The sequence below is a fragment of the Cardiocondyla obscurior genome, linkage group LG28, assembly GCF_019399895.1.
Source record: "Cardiocondyla obscurior isolate alpha-2009 linkage group LG28, Cobs3.1, whole genome shotgun sequence".
Lineage (NCBI taxonomy): Eukaryota > Metazoa > Arthropoda > Insecta > Hymenoptera > Formicidae > Cardiocondyla > Cardiocondyla obscurior.
The window spans coordinates 554,140-572,527 of NC_091891.1; the positions used below are offsets into that span (position 1 = coordinate 554,140).

Consider the following 18,388-nt stretch of genomic DNA (forward strand, 5'->3'; position numbering starts at 1 on the left):
TAATTGAAAAATTAAAAGACGGGTTGTTGTTAGCGATTGCGATCATGTTCTAAATGATACCGTTAACTCTAAAATTTGATCGACAACTTAAGTGGCATTTTGCTACGTACGCGCTTTCCTAATTTGAATAACGGATGCAGAAAACAGAATCCGGATTTCAGTCGCTGATCATGTTATATATTTTTGTAAGAAATTCACGCGGAAATACATACAAGAGTAATTATAATTATTATTACAATAATAACTATGCTCATATAGTATGAATATACATACGTATATGTATATATGTATAGATTTATGTATACACGTAACGTTAATAAATTGCGTTGACAAGTTGATCGGTGAATGGAGAGAATTTTACATGGCAAGTGCATCACATGGCGAATGAGATGTGCAGGGTGACGTCGCGCGGCATGCGGCGGTCTATTTGATCGGTCCAGGCGGAAATAGTTGTCCTTTTTCTTCTCCTCTTCGTTTCCTAGGTGGGACTTGGAACATTTTAATTTGTTCAGTCGACAAGCGAAACTACTCGACGAGACTGATTATCGACAACATTTTCGTTATTTTTTCCCTTTTTCTATCTTACTTTTGTATCTCTTTGCCTACGTCAACGGCCGATCGATAAGCGCAGCAGGCTTAAACCTTAAGGTTACCTCGAGATATTTTTACAACAAGTAACGATTAGCGAGGAATTGGTCAGCGAAGCTGCACGCCGCGCGAATCGTCAAGATAGAACAGTCCCGGAGGAACGGAACGGTCTGGCAAACGGATTTGCTTCGGTCCGATCTTCGATCGCGGCTTAATTCTTTATACGTTGGCGATGCCTGTCGACGATCAGATTGATTCGCGATCGAATCGCAATGGACATCCATCCATCCATCGGCATTTCTTCCTCTTCCTCCGCTCTTCTAATTCTTTATCTTCGGCCAAGATTCCTTTTGCCGCGGATCAACAACCGACTCCTCTCCTCCTGGGCTTACACGCACGCTTCCTTCTTCTTCCGTTGCTCTTCCTCCGCTCTAGCCTCGATTACATGATTATACACTTGCCTTTCTCGGCCCAGGGATTGTTCTTCTTGTCGGGCGCGTGTATCAACGGATCATTCTTCTCGTTTTCTTCCACGTACTCTCGCATCCTGCCGAGAAGAAGAATAAGAGGGTCAGCCTCGCGTAATGCTAAAATTGCAACCTGACAACATGCGTTCCTACTCGTCTACCTTACCTAAGACTGTGGCGCAATAAACATGCGATTGTGATTCTTTCGAGTGGAATTAATTTCTCGTTACGCGACCCTTTAATTTTTCGACCCCTTATACTTGAAAACAATAGGATTCATTAAACGATTGATATTACATTTCGCTTTCAAACCGGTATTTTATTCTCGATATCGTGTATTTTTTAACGAACGCGGGGGCGTTGCATTGCTCGTGCAAAATCGAAACTTGCCGGCGGCTCAAAACCGAGAATTTTCCAGGATCTCCTGGAGAATGTTCCACGAGATACGTTAACTCCGATTTAGTAGATCGGCGATAAGTTCGCGCCTCCGCATGTAGAGCGGCCGACAAGCGATCGCTCGTTTCGCGAGGAAGTCGGTGAAAGGGACTCGATTTTGCGTTCAAGGAGAGTCGCGTGCAAGCGGCTGCGGCTGCGGCTGCGGCTGCGGCAACGGTAAACGCCACGAAGCTTTCGGACTTTTCAGCCGTTTAAACGCTCTCCAAGCGCAAAATGTCCGTGGAATTCCTTCCCGCGGGAGATCGCCGCGAACGGGAACCACGCACGTGCACGCTTAACCCTTCCCTGCATTTTATTGTACCCTATGTTCGATATAGCTCTCAATTTATCTCAACGTAAACGGGAAAACGTGTAGCTTTTAAATCGATTATACGGCAAGAAAAGGAAGGATTTTCTTGCCCCCAAACTCTTTAATTCTTACGTCACACCGCGCGCGAATTTTATTTCGCTAACAATAATCGCATTTCGTGCTTGATCGGCATTGATTTATCAGAGTTCGTGCGGGAATCGCAAACTTTCACTTATCAGCGTCGGCCGCGCAATTTTTAAGCGAGGGTGAACGACTCTCCGCGAGTCGACGCCCGTGTCGTAATGTTACCGATTCGCGTTTCTGCGACGTCTAGCTATTATTTAGCGGCCGTCGTTTATGTAATGAGCGGCAATCATTGAAATCAGAGCGATTCTCAATCGCAGGCCGCGACTCCGAATGAGAGTCGACCGAGCGGATTAGTTGTAGAAATGAAATGGACGATTCTGTCCACTTCACGCTCGAATTGACGGTTTGTCTCACTTTCGTGTCTATCTTTACGACCCAGCGATGGAAGTTGTAATTTAATACACGAAGATCGAGTGAAACTATTGATTGACAAAAAATACCATATTGCATTTTCACTAAACATTCGCGCGCTACTAGACGACACGTTTGCGTCACAAAATTAAAATAAAAGCACACCCTCGTGCTTAACAAGGTTAATTGCAGACTTGTTAAAATTAAATTTCTTAAAATTAGAAAAAAAATCAAAGACGTTTTAATTATTATATTAATAAATAAATATTAATTTTTAAATTAAGTTATGCAAAATAAAAAAAAAAAAATTTACTGCAAAACTTATTTTAGTTGCAACTCATTCTTTTGTAAGATTTTTTTTAATTCGCTGTAATTATCTGTTAATCGTTAATTGTTAATGTTGCCGATACACCGCGACTAGTTAGGCTTCCGTAGCGTGCTGTAAAAATAAGAAAGAGGGTATCGAAAGAGAACGACCCACATCACCATTAAATGCAACAGGCGTCGGGTACAACCGAGTTTAAAGGAGGTCATCCTAATTTCAGGAACCGAGACTCAACGTCGATCATTTCGCGATTGTACATTTTTGACTCGTCGCGTGCACAACCACAACCACAAGCGGAACTCTGAGTTTCGGGGATCCGAGACAAAATATGTTTAATAGTTAGAATTATTAAAAACGTTAGGCTGCGATCGAGAAAGGGTTAAGTTAATAGGTGCATCGCCAATCGGTCGGCACGATCGAGCGTGTAGAAAACGGACGCTAATCTTGTTGTTCCGGTGCGCGAGTCCGCTCGCGAAACAACGCGGAAACCGCGCGCGTTTCGACCGGCGCGGTGCGCGACGCGGCTTGTTTCTCGCGCCGGTTTTCGTGGCGAGTTATCGCGCGCGAAAGCAAAAAAATTTCCGCGGTCTCGCGAGACTTCTCGAGCGGTGAAAGGCGACGGAGCACTCGCCTTCGTCCCCTTTGCTCTCCTCACCCCCGAGCTGCGCTCCCGTTTTTTTCTTCTCCTTCCTTTCTTTTTAATATCGGGCGATCAACCTAATCTCGCGCCCCGATAACACGACGATACGTTTCCACGACCCCACCTCTCGATCCTTCCGTTTCGCCGGCACGATCTTGCGAAGCGTTGCGACTTACTTTACTATTAAATATAATGCAGCATATACCTAATAAAAGTAGACCGGTTTTTTGTTTTTCCAAAACGCATCCATAATATGTAAGTTTTGCTTTTATAAAAGAATTATATGATAATTACCTGCACGTGTTGCAACATACACCTTAAAACAATTAAGCTCTCTATTGGAAAAAAAGAGATGTTTAATTTTATGTAATTTGTAATGCAATATTCTCCTCGTATGAACTCGTTATCCGCGAAAGGTCGTTAATGCCGTCATTAAATGACTCGTGGGTTAAATTCGCAGAGCGAATCGCGGTTTGCGAGCTTAATCTCGCAATATACTCGGACGCGATCGATCATTAGCGTAAAAGCGACACGCGAGGAATATAATTAGCTCGAGTCGAAGGATGATGATCTTCCCTTTCGTTTAGACGTGACGAAACCGCCAAGTTACGACGAATCAAATCCAGTCGCGGTCCAATTAAGTCCCCGATAATCGTCACCAATTATTGAGTCATCGCGATCGCTGACCGCGTCAGGTTTTGCGTGACCTCACACTTGCGTGCGTATGTAAACCCGCGTTCCCTGAAAGTGATGGTGCGCCTCGAAAACGAACACCCGCCGCGTCGTCCAAGGAGATCCTGTCCCTCTACGTTCTACGTAATACGGGGACGTTAATTGTGAGCACGACTCGTGTCAGCCTTGACTGTGCGCCGCGCGCCGGCTAACGCTCGCGCGATTACACCTTACGTTCGCGCGAGATGACTTATCTGGGAAAAGGCTCGCCGCGCGATCGGGATCGGGAATACCGGAACACACCTACGCCGTGGCCAGTCACGCACACGCGACGGTTTCCATATCCATACACTCTGAGGAAAATGTAGTTATTTAGCACGTAACAAATTACCTACATTTCATTTCTAAAAATGTTGCAGCCAATTCACGCTCGTACGCTTACCGTAATATCGTATAATTAAGAGAATAGTTGAACCTTGAACGATAACAACCTGCGTCATTATGATATTACAATTTATTTGCAAAGACATTCTAAGACTACGCACATGCAAAAATTACATTGTCGATTATCGAGGAACTAGAAACTACCAACTAGCCGATACCGTTAAACAAGCCTTGGCTATTTTATGTGCCTTGTACTCACGATCAGAGAATATTTCAAATATTTAAAAAAAAGTTTGCAACAGATAGACACGCCCAGATTATAAAAATTATATACGTTATCCTCGGAACACGAGAGTCTTATCTTAAAGGTATTTTTTGTGTGCCAAGTGCGCTTGAGTTAGGTATATTAAAGATGCAATTATTCAGAAATCAGATTGGACTAATTGTAAAAAGTGTACTAGAAATGAAAAAGAAGCGTGCGCCTTGTGCGTGTAACGTTACAACAATTTACAAACTAAATATTACAAATACATAAAATTATTCCGTACATGTACATTGCTATTAATCGGCAACAATAACGATTAACGATAAACGATTATTATTTTATATTTTTAATCACTTACAACATCTATTAGCAAACGAGTGCAGCACGAGTCACTTGTTTTATTCAAACGAGACAGAAGTTTTTTTTAATACTACTTTCAAAGACTAAATAATAAATTCTAATTCTAATATAATAATAAATAAAAAAATGTATCTAATAAATGTTCGAAAATCGTGTATTTAAACTAATAAGTCTATCGTAAAAAAATAAAAATTAAAAAATTAAAAAAAAAAAGTTACACGATGTCTGTGACAGACACCTGCGTGCGAGGGAACATTTCTCTCTTTGTCAGACACAAACGGGCGTATACGCAAATGATACGCAAGCAGGGGGAGAGAAAACGATAGCAGACAATGACGATGACGATTCGATGGCACCGTGATGCACTTACGCCGCGATGCTTTTCGACAGCGGCCACCGTTCCATGGACGCCTGATATTTCATGTTCTCGATTTGCTTCTTCAGTGCGTCCTTGTCCATGGTGGCGAGTACACTGGGATCCATGGTTATAGCCGCACCCCCCTTGTCGCAAATAGAGAACGGGATGGCGCGTGCGCCTATACGGGAAAATCAATAAGAACGGCTTGAGAGCAGCTATCGGACGCTGTGCTCGTAACGCGAACGATGGTCTCGTTTCGGACGAGAGAGAAACTAGGGTGGAAGAAAGAATCTCATAGTTCTGGTCCACCGATAATAAAACACGACGTATGCGAACCGATATCAAAAGATATTAGAACTTGGCGACGAGTCCTGCCTATCGTTATATGTATGCGCGGTTTATTTGCCGATTCGCAGATAAGAAATCGCAGGGCAAATGATTTTTTTAGACTACCAATGATCCTCTCGATTTCGATGCTTTAAAAATAGGGCAGGGTTTTAAATTATTATACTAACAATTTAAATCACTCGACACTACACGGCATCAAGCTTCACCCGCGTCATTTCTACGCGTCTACTAATTTTCTTCTTCTACGTTAAAGAAAATTGTTTTATACTTGATCATTTTCACTAAAGAATTACAAAAGTATTTTTATTTTTTATAAAAAGATAATTTGCCAACGTTATTTTTTAATATAGTTTGTTCACGCATATTGTAGTTGTTTAGTTCGATATTTTTAAAAATTATTAATTACGAGCTTTAATTATGACCGCGTTAATTAATTGTAACATTAATCTATAGATCCTATTAAATCGTAAAAGTATTACAACGTGGTTTTCTTCGTACATTCTTGTAGAGTCACAGAAAAATTGTAATTAATTTCTGCACCCTGATTAAATTATATCTACAAATAACAGCTCACCGGTTATTGTAATTTCACAATATAACAATTAATATCACCGATAATGATACTTTGAAATTCATAATATATCGTTATTTATACGATTTAATTAAAAGCTCTCCGTTAAATAACTACGCACGGTGGTTATATAATTTACAATTAAATCAATTTACAATCGCTGTGTTTTTAATTTAGATCAATTAAAATATACGAGTGACATGAATCGCGAACGAGTTATAACAGGTAGTACTCACCTAAACGAAGAACGGTGGAATTCTGCAGCGATATGCCCTAACGGGCTTCGCGAGTCGCTTAAGGAGAAGCCTCGGAAAATCCGGACAATCTAATTTAATAATAATTTCACCGCTGATCTTTAATCATCGTCAACGCACGTAGAACGTGCGTGCTCGTTGATGAACGCATTGAATTTAATGCATGTGGAAATACGTATTCTCGATATTCAACTTTCACATTTATATGAATAAAATCAAAAGATAATATTGCTAAATTAAAAGTTTTTATTATAAAAAATATTTGTTTATGGGAAATAGCATGCTTATTTCTCATAAAATTACTATATTATGGTTTGTAAGTCACTTTTTTAGCATCGAGGGTACGTGCAGGTATGCGTGTATAGATGTGGAATCAGCTGTGCGCTTTGACTATAGTCAGAGGCTGTGCGCAACTCTACCTACACATGTACCCTGAAAAGCAGATGTGGCGTTTGCTGCGGCGACGGCAGCTAGCGAACGTGCTTTTAGAGTCTTGTACGTCGAGTTTCACATGTCCGCATGTATGTACCGCGCCGGCCGGATTGCCGATGACCGATTTCTCCCCGTCCTCTCATTCCCTGCCTGCGCCTCATAGAATTACGTACGCTAGCCGATGTCGCCGCAGAAAACGTCATATCTGCTTTTCGGTGTACATGCATGCATGCATACATACATACAGTCGGTCACAAAATGATTCGGACACTAGTAAATTTTGACTTTTAATATCTATATCATAAATATATTTACAAGGCAGAACGAAAATATACTACATAATGTTATGTTGCACTACAGAGAAAGTAATAACATAAAAAACTTTTTGTTATTATTTATTGTTTTTACGAAATAAAATAAAAACCAAAAAATGACGAAATTTTATGTCACAAAATGATTCGGACACTTTTGCAATAATGATTATAAAACTGAAATAAACAAGAATTTAATATTTTGTTGGGTATCCATTTTGTTTAAGTACGTGTTGTAATCGTTTGGGTACTGTAGAAATCAAATTTTTTAAATAATCTACGCTAATATTTTCCCATTCTTCTTTCAATTGTCTCTTCAGTTCTTCTGTTGACGTTATAGTGGTTTTACGAACTCTACGGTCCAATTCGTCCCAAACATTTTCGATAGGATTTAGGTCGGGCGATTGCGGAGGTGGTTGTAAAATATTTTTACAGTTGTAAAGTAAATACTCTTGCACTATTCTTGATTTGTGCTTTGGATCGTTATCTTGATATAATTTAAAACTATTCGCAATCCCCATACTTGAAGCACTTCTTTGTAAATTGTTTTTTAAAATATCTAAATATTTATTTTTATCGAGAATTCCATCTATAAAAACTAATTCTCCTACTCCAAAAGCGGAAACACACCCCCAAACCATCACAGAACCTCCTCCATGTTTCACAGTTCCTTGTAAATTTTTGGGATTCAAATGTTCGTTAACTTTTCGCCTTCCAAACACATTAAACTTAAGTTTAATGTGTTTGGAAGTGACGGTAGAGTAAGAGTGTGGCGAAAAGTTAACGAACATTTGAATCCCAAAAATTTACAAGGAACTGTGAAACATGGAGGAGGTTCTGTGATGGTTTGGGGGTGTGTTTCCGCTTTGGAGTAGGAGAATTAGTTTTTATAGATGGAATTCTCGATAAAAATAAATATTTAGATATTTTAAAAAACAATTTACAAAGAAGTGCTTCAAGTATGGGGATTGCGAATAGTTTTAAATTATATCAAGATAACGATCCAAAGCACAAATCAAGAATAGTGCAAGAGTATTTACTTTACAACTGTAAAAATATTTTACAACCACCTCCGCAATCGCCCGACCTAAATCCTATCGAAAATGTTTGGGACGAATTGGACCGTAGAGTTCGTAAAACCACTATAACGTCAACAGAAGAACTGAAGAGACGATTGAAAGAAGAATGGGAAAATATTAGCGTAGATTATTTAAAAAATTTGATTTCTACAGTACCCAAACGATTACAACACGTACTTAAACAAAATGGATACCCAACAAAATATTAAATTCTTGTTTATTTCAGTTTTATAATCATTATTGCAAAAGTGTCCGAATCATTTTGTGACATAAAATTTCGTCATTTTTTGGTTTTTATTTTATTTCGTAAAAACAATAAATAATAACAAAAAGTTTTTTATGTTATTACTTTCTCTGTAGTGCAACATAACATTATGTAGTATATTTTCGTTCTGCCTTGTAAATATATTTATGATATAAATATTAAAAGTCAAAATTTACTAGTGTCCGAATCATTTTGTGACCGACTGTACATACATACATACATACATACATACATACACACACACCCTGAAATACAAATACAGCGTTCGCTGTACAAATGTAAAGTTATAGCGTGTGAATAGTATTTTTCTCTCTTTTTCTTCTTTATCCAAGGCTTAATATAACAATTTAATATTTTATTTCACGTGTATAAGCGACAAACGGTACGTAATTCTATTAAAATTGACTTCTGTTACTTATCTTAAGTCTAAAAATTTTTCTAAGGTTCGTAAAGTCGGTTCTAACCTTACTTTTCCTTCCCTCTTTCAGAGTTTATATAAGAATATTTAGTTATCAATATGAACAAATACGTGAATCTGGCGAATGTGGGCACTAATTATGCTAAGCGTATGAATCGTTTAAGTAACCGAATCTTTGGCGAAGTGGTTAGACCAACTAATCAAAAGTCAATGAAAGTTGTGAAGCTCTTTAGTGAGAAACCGATTAACAAACGACCAGAAATTGTAGAATATTATCCAAGATTTAAAGAGACAGAACTGTTGATGACACATCTGCGAGATTATGGTCTCTATAGGGACGAACATAAAGACTTTAAAGAGGAATACCAACGTTTAAGAGAGCTTCGTGGTAAAACTAAGTGGATACCACCTCCTTTCAGAAATAAATCCAATAACAAATCTTAGGTCAAATGTTCTATATTCTAATATAACAAAAATTAATCTTACCATAATATGTATTTTATTTCTTAATAAATTACATGTTTAAATATATCTTAATTTTTTTTTTTGTGGAATAATATTTTGTATGAAATATAAAAGAATTTTATTATAAACTTTTTAAACAGCACAATATGGCACATACATCCAGTATATAAATGCTAATAATTACAAATTCCATTTAAACCATAAATGAAACGTATATATACAAATTTGTTAATTTATTCTTGTAATTTTACAATTCTTGCTTTATATTTTGAGAATTATCACTTGTATTTTCTTTGCTATTTATATCTTCTTTCGATACCTTTTCCTTCTTTCTCTTTTGTTTCTTAACATCTTTCTCGACATTAACTTTTTCGTACAGGCAGGAATCATTTTGTCCTTTCAGTGCACGCTCGGAACACAAATATCTAAATAGTATATAACGATCAAAAAGAGATATAGATTTTATAAAATAAACAATTAAAATAGATATATTCTAGATAATACCTAATTAAAGGAACCTTCCCTTGATGATTATGATACCAGTCTTCAATATCTGCTTCATAATTTTCTAGCAAACCTTCACATTGTGTCTTTAAAGTGGTTATCTCCACAGATGGCTTGTCCCATAATTCATAAGGAATGCCTAATTCTACTTTAACTCCTTTATCCCTATATATACATTTATTAAATTTTAAAACCATATTTAAAATGTATTGTTATCAATAAATATGTGTATTCAGAATATAATTCACATTACTTATACTACAGAATTTCAGAATTGAATACACATCTATTGATAAAAATTTATTTTGAATATGGATATTCAAAGGATATTCTTAGAATATATTCAGTACACTTTTTGTTATAATAATATATCTTACACAAGGCCATGCAACGTTTTAAACGTTTGACTCATTCCTTTTGCAAATCTTGTACTGTCTGTACGTTCTTTATGTATGTTGTATTCCAATATACGCTCACAAACATTTTCCATAGACTCAACTAATCTCAATTCTCTAAAAAAAAAAAAAAAAATTATATTAATGTCACCAGAACATTTTCATGTAATCTGTCTCGTGAAATATGACACTTACGATTTTTTATATTCCTTTTTCTTCTTTGGAGCAACATCATCCACAGAATATCCAATTTCTAACACGTCGTGTGTTTTTCCTGTTTCATCTAACCTAGCTTCGAGTTCTGTTGCTAACACCTTGCATACTGTAACAGAATTGCATTGTTACTTTTAAAATAAATCCTTAGTAAATTTGATATTATTATACAGAGATTTTAAAACACATTTTCAATATATTAAGTTAACACAAAATAATATTCTAAAATTCTAAATCTACTTTTCTGCCTTGGACGTATGTTATCTCAAATCAATAACCTTCGCATTTATCAGCATATTTAACTCCTTGCTCTTCTTCGGGATTAGCAAAGACCAAATATACTAATAACAAATTTAATATAATTGCACGATTCACTAGCAGCATCGTTGCTTAATTATATATTAAAATAATAGTAAATGAAAGAGGAATGTCAGTCAGTAGATCATGGAAACCTAGATTTGTAACAACTTGTAAAGTCACTGATATGCAGTTTGATCATGCATCATAACCGGTAATTGGCTAAAATTACAATATCAAAATAAACTTCAACAGTTCGACCGCTAATGCTAAATTGCACTATATATTATTACAGTATAGCAAAGAGCCCAACTCGGAATCGCGGCTTCCACGCGTACAAATACAGAGGCTCGTCCGTGGGAAGCCAGCGCTTCAGCTGCCGACGGCAGCCGAAGCGCTGGCTTCACACGGACGAGCCTCTGTATCTGCATGCGTGGAAGCTGCGATTCCGAGTTGGGCTTTCTGGTCTAGAATATGTGAAATCAGTCGATTCGCATCCCAATAGGGAATTTACAAAACTTCCTAATACTAAAGAGAGATTTCTTTTATATTATTTTCAGCTATAAAAATAAATAATAATTTAAATTGTTAGCTACAAATTTATTATCTTAAAGATCGTAGTTTCTCAAAAATTTAATTTAAATTAATAAATTCATGTATAATAATAGATTTGTACAAAAATATTTTTAATAAAAAAATTACATTAAAAAAAAAAATCTTTGTTATCAAAAAGAGAATTAATTTTGGAATGTTTCATTAACAGATATAGGAAACAATAATGCTGTGCGTAATAGCATGCGCAAATTTCTAATGCGCATTTTTTATTTTATAGATAAAGAACAGGAAAGAAATCCTATGACTCTTCCTTTGTACTGAACAGTTGTACAGAACAAGTTTTTGATCTCTTTCAGTAAGATAAGAAAACAATACGTTTGCGTCGACACTTAATGCTTTACGTAGAATTACTATGCGCACTAATCGATAACAACATAATCATTTTTAATATTTCTTTCGTTTATGGGAAACGTGTTGTTAAAACGTACAAGATTCGATCTCTTATGTATTTTCGACATAAGTTAAAAAGTAACTCGCTAATACTATGCATATAAAATATTGTGGAAATAATATTACATTCTCCTGCTATACAGCTGCAACTTCGTCAGAATTAATTAAGAAAGATTAGGTAATTGAACACTTATTTGAACTTCGTTCACGAATTATCATAATTTGTACCATTAGAATATTTAATTTGGTTAACGGGGAATAACGACTTCTCCTCTATAATATTATAAAATTAAAATTCGAATATAAATTTTAGGAATTCAGAGTAGTTTAGTATTAATTAATTGAAAAATGCGTTAACAAGCCATCATAAAAGTACAGCAACTCGAGAGAATCGAAATAATCATTTTTACAATCGATTGCTTAGAAATAATTACATTACATCGTCAATATGTCCTTATGCTACACAGACATGCATTTTGTTGCCTTCCAACAATCTCATATATGTAACAGCGACAGTTTCGAAATGCTTTTGCCATTTATACGGTACCCAAGTGATACTCGTATATCATTTGATTTTCACATAAATAAATCTTAAACAATTATCATTATTAGTACAATACTGGTCGCTCTTAGCCAATTACGTTGATTGTTGCTATATAATTACAACAAACAAATGTTACATTATGAGATTATTGATCAATGATCCCTATCACCATTTTGTACGATAAGGTTGTGTTACTCCTCTGTAATAATTTTAATATATGTAACAAATGAAGTTAGTTAAATGACGTTTTCTTAGCGCAATACAAAAAAAAACAATTTTAAATGTCATGTTTAAATAAATTATAATTTCAAGTATTGTACATCCTATTATTTTTTCTTCGAGCGTGTCTTGGCATTTATCAAAAATGGTTAATAACATATTAAATGCATCAAATATATTAAATATATGAATTACTCACAGTTTAATCGAAAATGTGATTTAACTTGATTATTTTTTTATTTTTACAAGAGAATGTATTTATCACTCAATATTTCCTCTGGTTGAAATTCAGTCTTGTTAACAAAAGAAGTTTTCTATTTCAAGCAGACTACCCTTTTTTTAGAGAGAAAGAGAGAACGAGAGAGAGAGAGAGAAAGAGAGAGAGAAAGAAAAATCATGTTTTATCATTCTTTAATTGTTGGGCACAGAAACGACCCTTTGCAATTAAATTAAAATTCTACTGAAAACGTAAGCCTTTATTTCGATTATTTACCGAAGAATGGAAGCTGTAAATGTCTTTTTAAAACACATATGTTTCTGACGAACGTTAAGGAAGAGATTTTGCCTTTCTTTCTTTCATGGAATAAAATGCCATTTGAAATTATGTGTGTATACAATAGTGATAAAGCATTTTTTAATTAAGAATGCTTTATATAGATAATTAATCTAAAACAATTAAAGTTTGAGTATTGCATAACATAAAAAAATATAAATAATATGGATGAGGAATCTTATAAAATAACGTAATAAAACTATAAAACAACGGCAGTAAATTGATAGACTATCTGCATCTTCTTTCTGTAACGTGATCTGTGCGCTGGACTGAGCGGAGATCTTGAAATTGATAATAAATTAAATATTAAAGACCGATGCAAGATGTTCTCACGGAATTTCAGAGAAAGGCAAAGTCTTTTACAAAATGCATATATTACTTATATAATGCTCATCGATCGGCGGTAGCGTTTTCTAGTACTAGTTATAACAGGAACCGATACAGGAGCAGGAGGTGTTACAGGCGTAACTGGCGTCATCGGTGTAAGAGGAGTTAAAGGAGTTTCAGCCATTTGGGCTGAAGAGGGGGGCCTGAGCTACCAAATGTAATTTTCGGTTTGAGGAGCTCGCATCACTCCCACGCCTCCACCAAGCCTCCTATAATTCATACAACCACATAGTTTCCATTGATTCTGTTCCGTATCGTATACTTCAATTGTTTTCAGATACGCAGTTCCGTCGAATCCTCCTACCGCATACAATTGACCGTTTACTACCGCTAAACCCACCTAAAAGTCGTATAATAATAGTTATAGTTTTATTCATTATTACGTGTATAATTAAATTTTGAAATAATTCAAATATATACATTTTCTTTTTATATGCGGACAAATATAAGTTTTTTTTTCCATATATTTTTATATTTTGAAACATTAGCAATTCTCTAACTCTATAAAATTCTATAAAGAAAAAAGAGTAATAAATATAATAACAAAAAAGAAAAAAAAACTTACTCCACTTCTCCTAGATGTCATCGCTACTATAGGACTCCAGGAATTCGTATGAGGATTATAACGTTCCGCACTGGACAACTCCATACAATCGTCTCGTCCTCCCACAGCATAAATTACATTATTAAATACAGCACAGCCTAGATGTTTACGTCTCGTAGACATTGGAGACACTTGGGACCATTTATTCTGCCTTGGGTCATATCTTTCTACCGTATTGAGAGGTGACTGTCCATCAGACCCGCCGATGGCATATAAATAACCTCCGAGCACTGCAACCGCCACTCCCAATCTTCTGGTAGTCATTGGTGACACTTTAGACCATTTATTTTCTTTAGGATCGTATCTATAAAGTTATATGTATAATTAATTATTGTTTTATATATGTATCGATATTTGACATTTATAAAAAAAATTATTAACATAGGCATTTACCTTTCCACATGATTAAGGCATTGCACTCCGTCTTGGCCACCAACCGCATATAGAAATCCATCTAACACAGCGACACCCACGCTGGTTCTACACGAAGTAGTAGGAGCGACATCGCAAGACCACTGATTTGTTTGTGGATCATACCGCTCAATGCTATTTAAATAGCTTTGTCCGTCATGCCCACCGACAGCATATAACAAATCATTTAATACCGCTACGCCGACTCCGCATCTTCGTTTACTCATCGGTGCAACCATTTTCCAATCGGCAGTATTAGGGTCGAATCTCTCGACGCTGGCGATAGCGTCACCTGAACACCATCCACCAACAGCAAATAATACCTCTCCCCGTCTCGTAGGTTTTCTGGGTCTGGTTCTAGGCCCTTGCATCAATGGCCTTTCTTGCGGTAAAAGTAAATAATTTTTCGCTTCATCCACGAGATCTCTGCAAGCGTCATCGGAACGAACCAATAGATCCGACCCGACGGTACCAACTAAAAATTTAGGACTAAGTAGTGGAAGTCGCACATGTTGCAAAACTTGTGCAAGATGTTGTCTCCTTTCTGTGACGTTGTATTTCACCCAATTCATCACGGCGCTAAAAACTTGCTCCTCCGTACGTACGTTTAATTCATCCGATGAAATAATGTCTACCAATTGCCCGACAGGTAACAATAAAAATTCTTCGCTCTCCATTACCTAAAAAGTAATATAATTAAATATAAGTATATAATTAAATATAAATAAATTAAATAAAGAAATAAATATCTCTAAATTGCGAAATCGACGTTTGATTTTTTAAACATAATATACCTCTTGGAAATTATGTTGAGTAAATTTATCGGCAATGCGGAGAAGTTCGCGACACGAATGGGTATCCGCGAACGCCCGGATACCCAAGCAATTTGATGGATCTAATTGGCGTTTTAGAAATTCGCAACATATATCTTGAATTTCAGCTAATTGAAGAAGGCACGCTGCTGGAAGGAGAGTTTGAACATTAGCTTCTTCGACGATAATATGAGAGGTGTAACAGAAATCTATGAGTAACTCCATAGCCATTTCGTCTATGTCACGTATTGTTACTTCAGTCTGTCTAGATTCCGCCAGCTCCCCAGTAAACATTGCCCTAAAAAATAAAAAAAAAGAAATTAATTTTATTGTAAAATTACAAGATTTACTGCATAAGTATAAAAGAATAAAATATATTTAATCGTGTGTCGTTGTACCTAAAATATGGACTGCATGCTGATAGGATGACACGATGCGCGAATATTTTTCTGGAGCCAACATTGAGAACAACATCGCACAGTTCTCGATGACGACGAAGAACATTAAGCTCAGTTAATGTCGCCCGGGGGTGCTTCTCAGAGGTATGACTGAGACGTGGTGGGGAAGGAGCGCGCTCTACGACTATTTCACCCATCCTCTGTGAGGATGGGGCGCCCGCAACCACTCTCCCCGAGGCACCCCTGGTCCCCCCGGCTAGTTGGAGGCGCAGCGGGGGTGACGCCCAGCCCCACACGGAATCTATCTGCAACACCATTCACCAACTACCACAGGTTTCAAATGTGCCTGCAGCAGGTCCCCTAATGTTGTAATTTCCCTACAATCAAAAGATATAACGTCACATAAATCATACCTAATTAAATATGATTATTTATTGTTTTTGATTTATTTGATATATTTCGATTTATTATTATATATGATATATATATATATATATATATATATATATATATATATATATATATATATATATATATAAAAATAATCTAATGTAAAGGTATTATCAAATATTAGAGAAGAAAATATGTATTCTGTAACTGTACAAAAGATAGAAAGAGTTCACTCATCTGTATGAGTCATAATCAAAGATTAGTTCTTAGAAATTAGTGATAAGAATTATCTTTTGGAAAACAATATGCAAACAATATCTTACTTTATTTATGTCTTTCTAGCACATGCATCTCTAGACATTTACATTTTCCAAATAGAAAACTTTACATTATTAGTTTTAAAGCTCTCAAGCACTGGGTGCTAAAATTTAAACAAACATAGAGATGTACAGCACACACCATTCTTTCACTGAAACTCTAGGGAATGGACAGTGCTAAGCGTGAACGAGATAAATGCTGATAAACGCGGTTAAAAAGAGATTGCATATATAAGCGTGAGTCTTGCAGGATCACTGAATCCTCATACCTTGTCGTTAAAAATATCGCGAGGGACGCAGGTGCGAGGAATGGGTCGCAACCCTAGGGGGACGAGTGCATTTGGTTCGCGAGGACCATGCGGAAAATCGAAAATCGGGATTACGTACTTTCGTCCGTCTTCCTCGGACTGCCAGGCGATGTCAACGGTTATAGAAGCAGAGAGAGGGACAGAGAAAGAGCTGCCAGAGTTGTTCTCGCGAACTCGATTTCGGCTCGTCGTATTTTTGCGTCAGCGTGGCCACCCGTCGTGTAACATTGGACGTCGCCGTTGACGTTTCCCGTCGTAATCGAAACCCTGCCTGGTACACTTTGCACCGCGTCGCACTGCGAGCTATCACGAGCACGCTCTCATTTTGACGTTTTTCCGTGATGATGCATCGCGGCTCGCGTCACGTATTCCAGCCGCTCCGCTCGTGAACTCGCCTCTCGCCTCGACCCAACTTCCACTAGTTCTACCTTTGCAAACCAGGGGGTAAGGGAAGAGGAGAGACCACGTTCGCGCAGGGTGTCTAGACTGTATCGAATGAAAAGTATCGAGTATTATAATGACATTGCTAGCATGGAATTGAGTATTATAAAGATCAAAATGACTTGATACCAATCGATACCAGCGACAAACTATAAATTATATGATTATGAAAGTACTCATTTAAAATTATAATTAGTCTTGATATCGAAACAAAAATATTCCAGGTTACGATTGTCGAACATTTCGATAGAATTTGAATCGATTACTAGACACGTGAGATGATAGCATCACTGGCGCAATTATATATAATATTAATTGGTCATTTATATCAAAACTCAATTAATTCTCCTTTGCAACGTTTTTCTGCTCTACTTCAACGTTTATTAATTAAACAATATTATGTGTAGTTTTCGTCTATACCGACCATGTGGGTCTTTTTCTTTTCGTTTCAATTGTAATATCAGAGAGGACGTGAGTGTTGAGTTTTTCAAACGTATAGTGTGCGACGCGAGATAAGTTTCACCTATAACCCAATTTACCCTTTACTTAATTAAAAATACAAAAATAAACAATTTAAAAAATTAAGAAAACATATTTGTATTATTTTAATTCAGTTATAATAATCGTAAATCATAATTTGAGTCATACGAAGATACAAGATAACTGCGATAAAACTTTAATATCTCGATTGATTATTTATTTTACGTTTGTTGACGTAATATTGTAGTCTGTGTTTTCAAGTTTTATAAAAAATAGAAAAAAATAAAAACCCCCCGTAAATAAATATAAAATATAAAATTATAGATTTACAGAAATCATAAAAGAAAATAACTTTTTAATTATAAATTACGAATAGCTTTAGACAGACTTGCAATTTTTTATAATTGACTTCATCTTGCGAAACGATTAACACTGTTTTGTTCAGAGGTTTTGTCCTGGAAAACGCAGTGAATCGCGACAAATTCAGCGACCTTGCGTTCAATATAGAACAAGATAATTTAGCATTACTATCGCAATCATTTTGACCGACGTAGAAAAAAAAAAAAAAGAAAATAAATAAATAAACAGCTACGTGAATAAAATTTTACGTCTTAGACGAGAATCCGAGATCAATGATGACGCGTTCACCATGAGACAGTACGTGA

General features: G+C 36.3%; 4 protein-coding genes across 4 annotated transcripts; 1 reads left to right on the forward strand and 3 right to left on the reverse strand.

Moving 5' to 3' along the window:
- Positions 1-155: 155 nt before the first annotated feature.
- Ggamma30a (guanine nucleotide-binding protein subunit gamma-e) lies at positions 156-5,559 on the reverse strand. Its single transcript, XM_070673495.1, has 2 exons — positions 5,315-5,559; positions 156-1,135 (listed from the first exon to the last, which is right to left on the reverse strand). Exons 1-2 carry the CDS (start codon positions 5,425-5,427, stop codon positions 1,030-1,032), a joined length of 219 nt encoding a protein of 72 aa, XP_070529596.1. The 5' UTR covers positions 5,428-5,559; the 3' UTR covers positions 156-1,029.
- Positions 5,560-8,775: 3,216 nt separating this feature from the next.
- On the forward strand, positions 8,776-9,517 carry Mrps33 (mitochondrial ribosomal protein S33). Its single transcript, XM_070673394.1, has 2 exons — positions 8,776-8,944; positions 9,051-9,517. Exon 2 carries the CDS (start codon positions 9,080-9,082, stop codon positions 9,422-9,424), a length of 345 nt encoding a protein of 114 aa, XP_070529495.1. The 5' UTR covers positions 8,776-8,944; positions 9,051-9,079; the 3' UTR covers positions 9,425-9,517.
- Positions 9,518-9,663: 146 nt separating this feature from the next.
- Cnpyb (protein canopy b) lies at positions 9,664-11,141 on the reverse strand. Its single transcript, XM_070673392.1, has 5 exons — positions 10,836-11,141; positions 10,540-10,666; positions 10,327-10,461; positions 9,950-10,114; positions 9,664-9,870 (listed from the first exon to the last, which is right to left on the reverse strand). Exons 1-5 carry the CDS (start codon positions 10,939-10,941, stop codon positions 9,693-9,695), a joined length of 711 nt encoding a protein of 236 aa, XP_070529493.1. The 5' UTR covers positions 10,942-11,141; the 3' UTR covers positions 9,664-9,692.
- Positions 11,142-11,633: 492 nt separating this feature from the next.
- On the reverse strand, positions 11,634-17,236 carry Dbo (Kelch-like protein diablo). The gene is made up of 6 exons (XM_070673456.1): positions 16,882-17,236; positions 15,788-16,164; positions 15,372-15,687; positions 14,560-15,257; positions 14,128-14,470; positions 11,634-13,902 (listed from the first exon to the last, which is right to left on the reverse strand). Exons 2-6 carry the CDS (start codon positions 16,102-16,104, stop codon positions 13,711-13,713), a joined length of 1,866 nt encoding a protein of 621 aa, XP_070529557.1. The 5' UTR covers positions 16,105-16,164; positions 16,882-17,236; the 3' UTR covers positions 11,634-13,710.
- Positions 17,237-18,388: the final 1,152 nt, after the last annotated feature.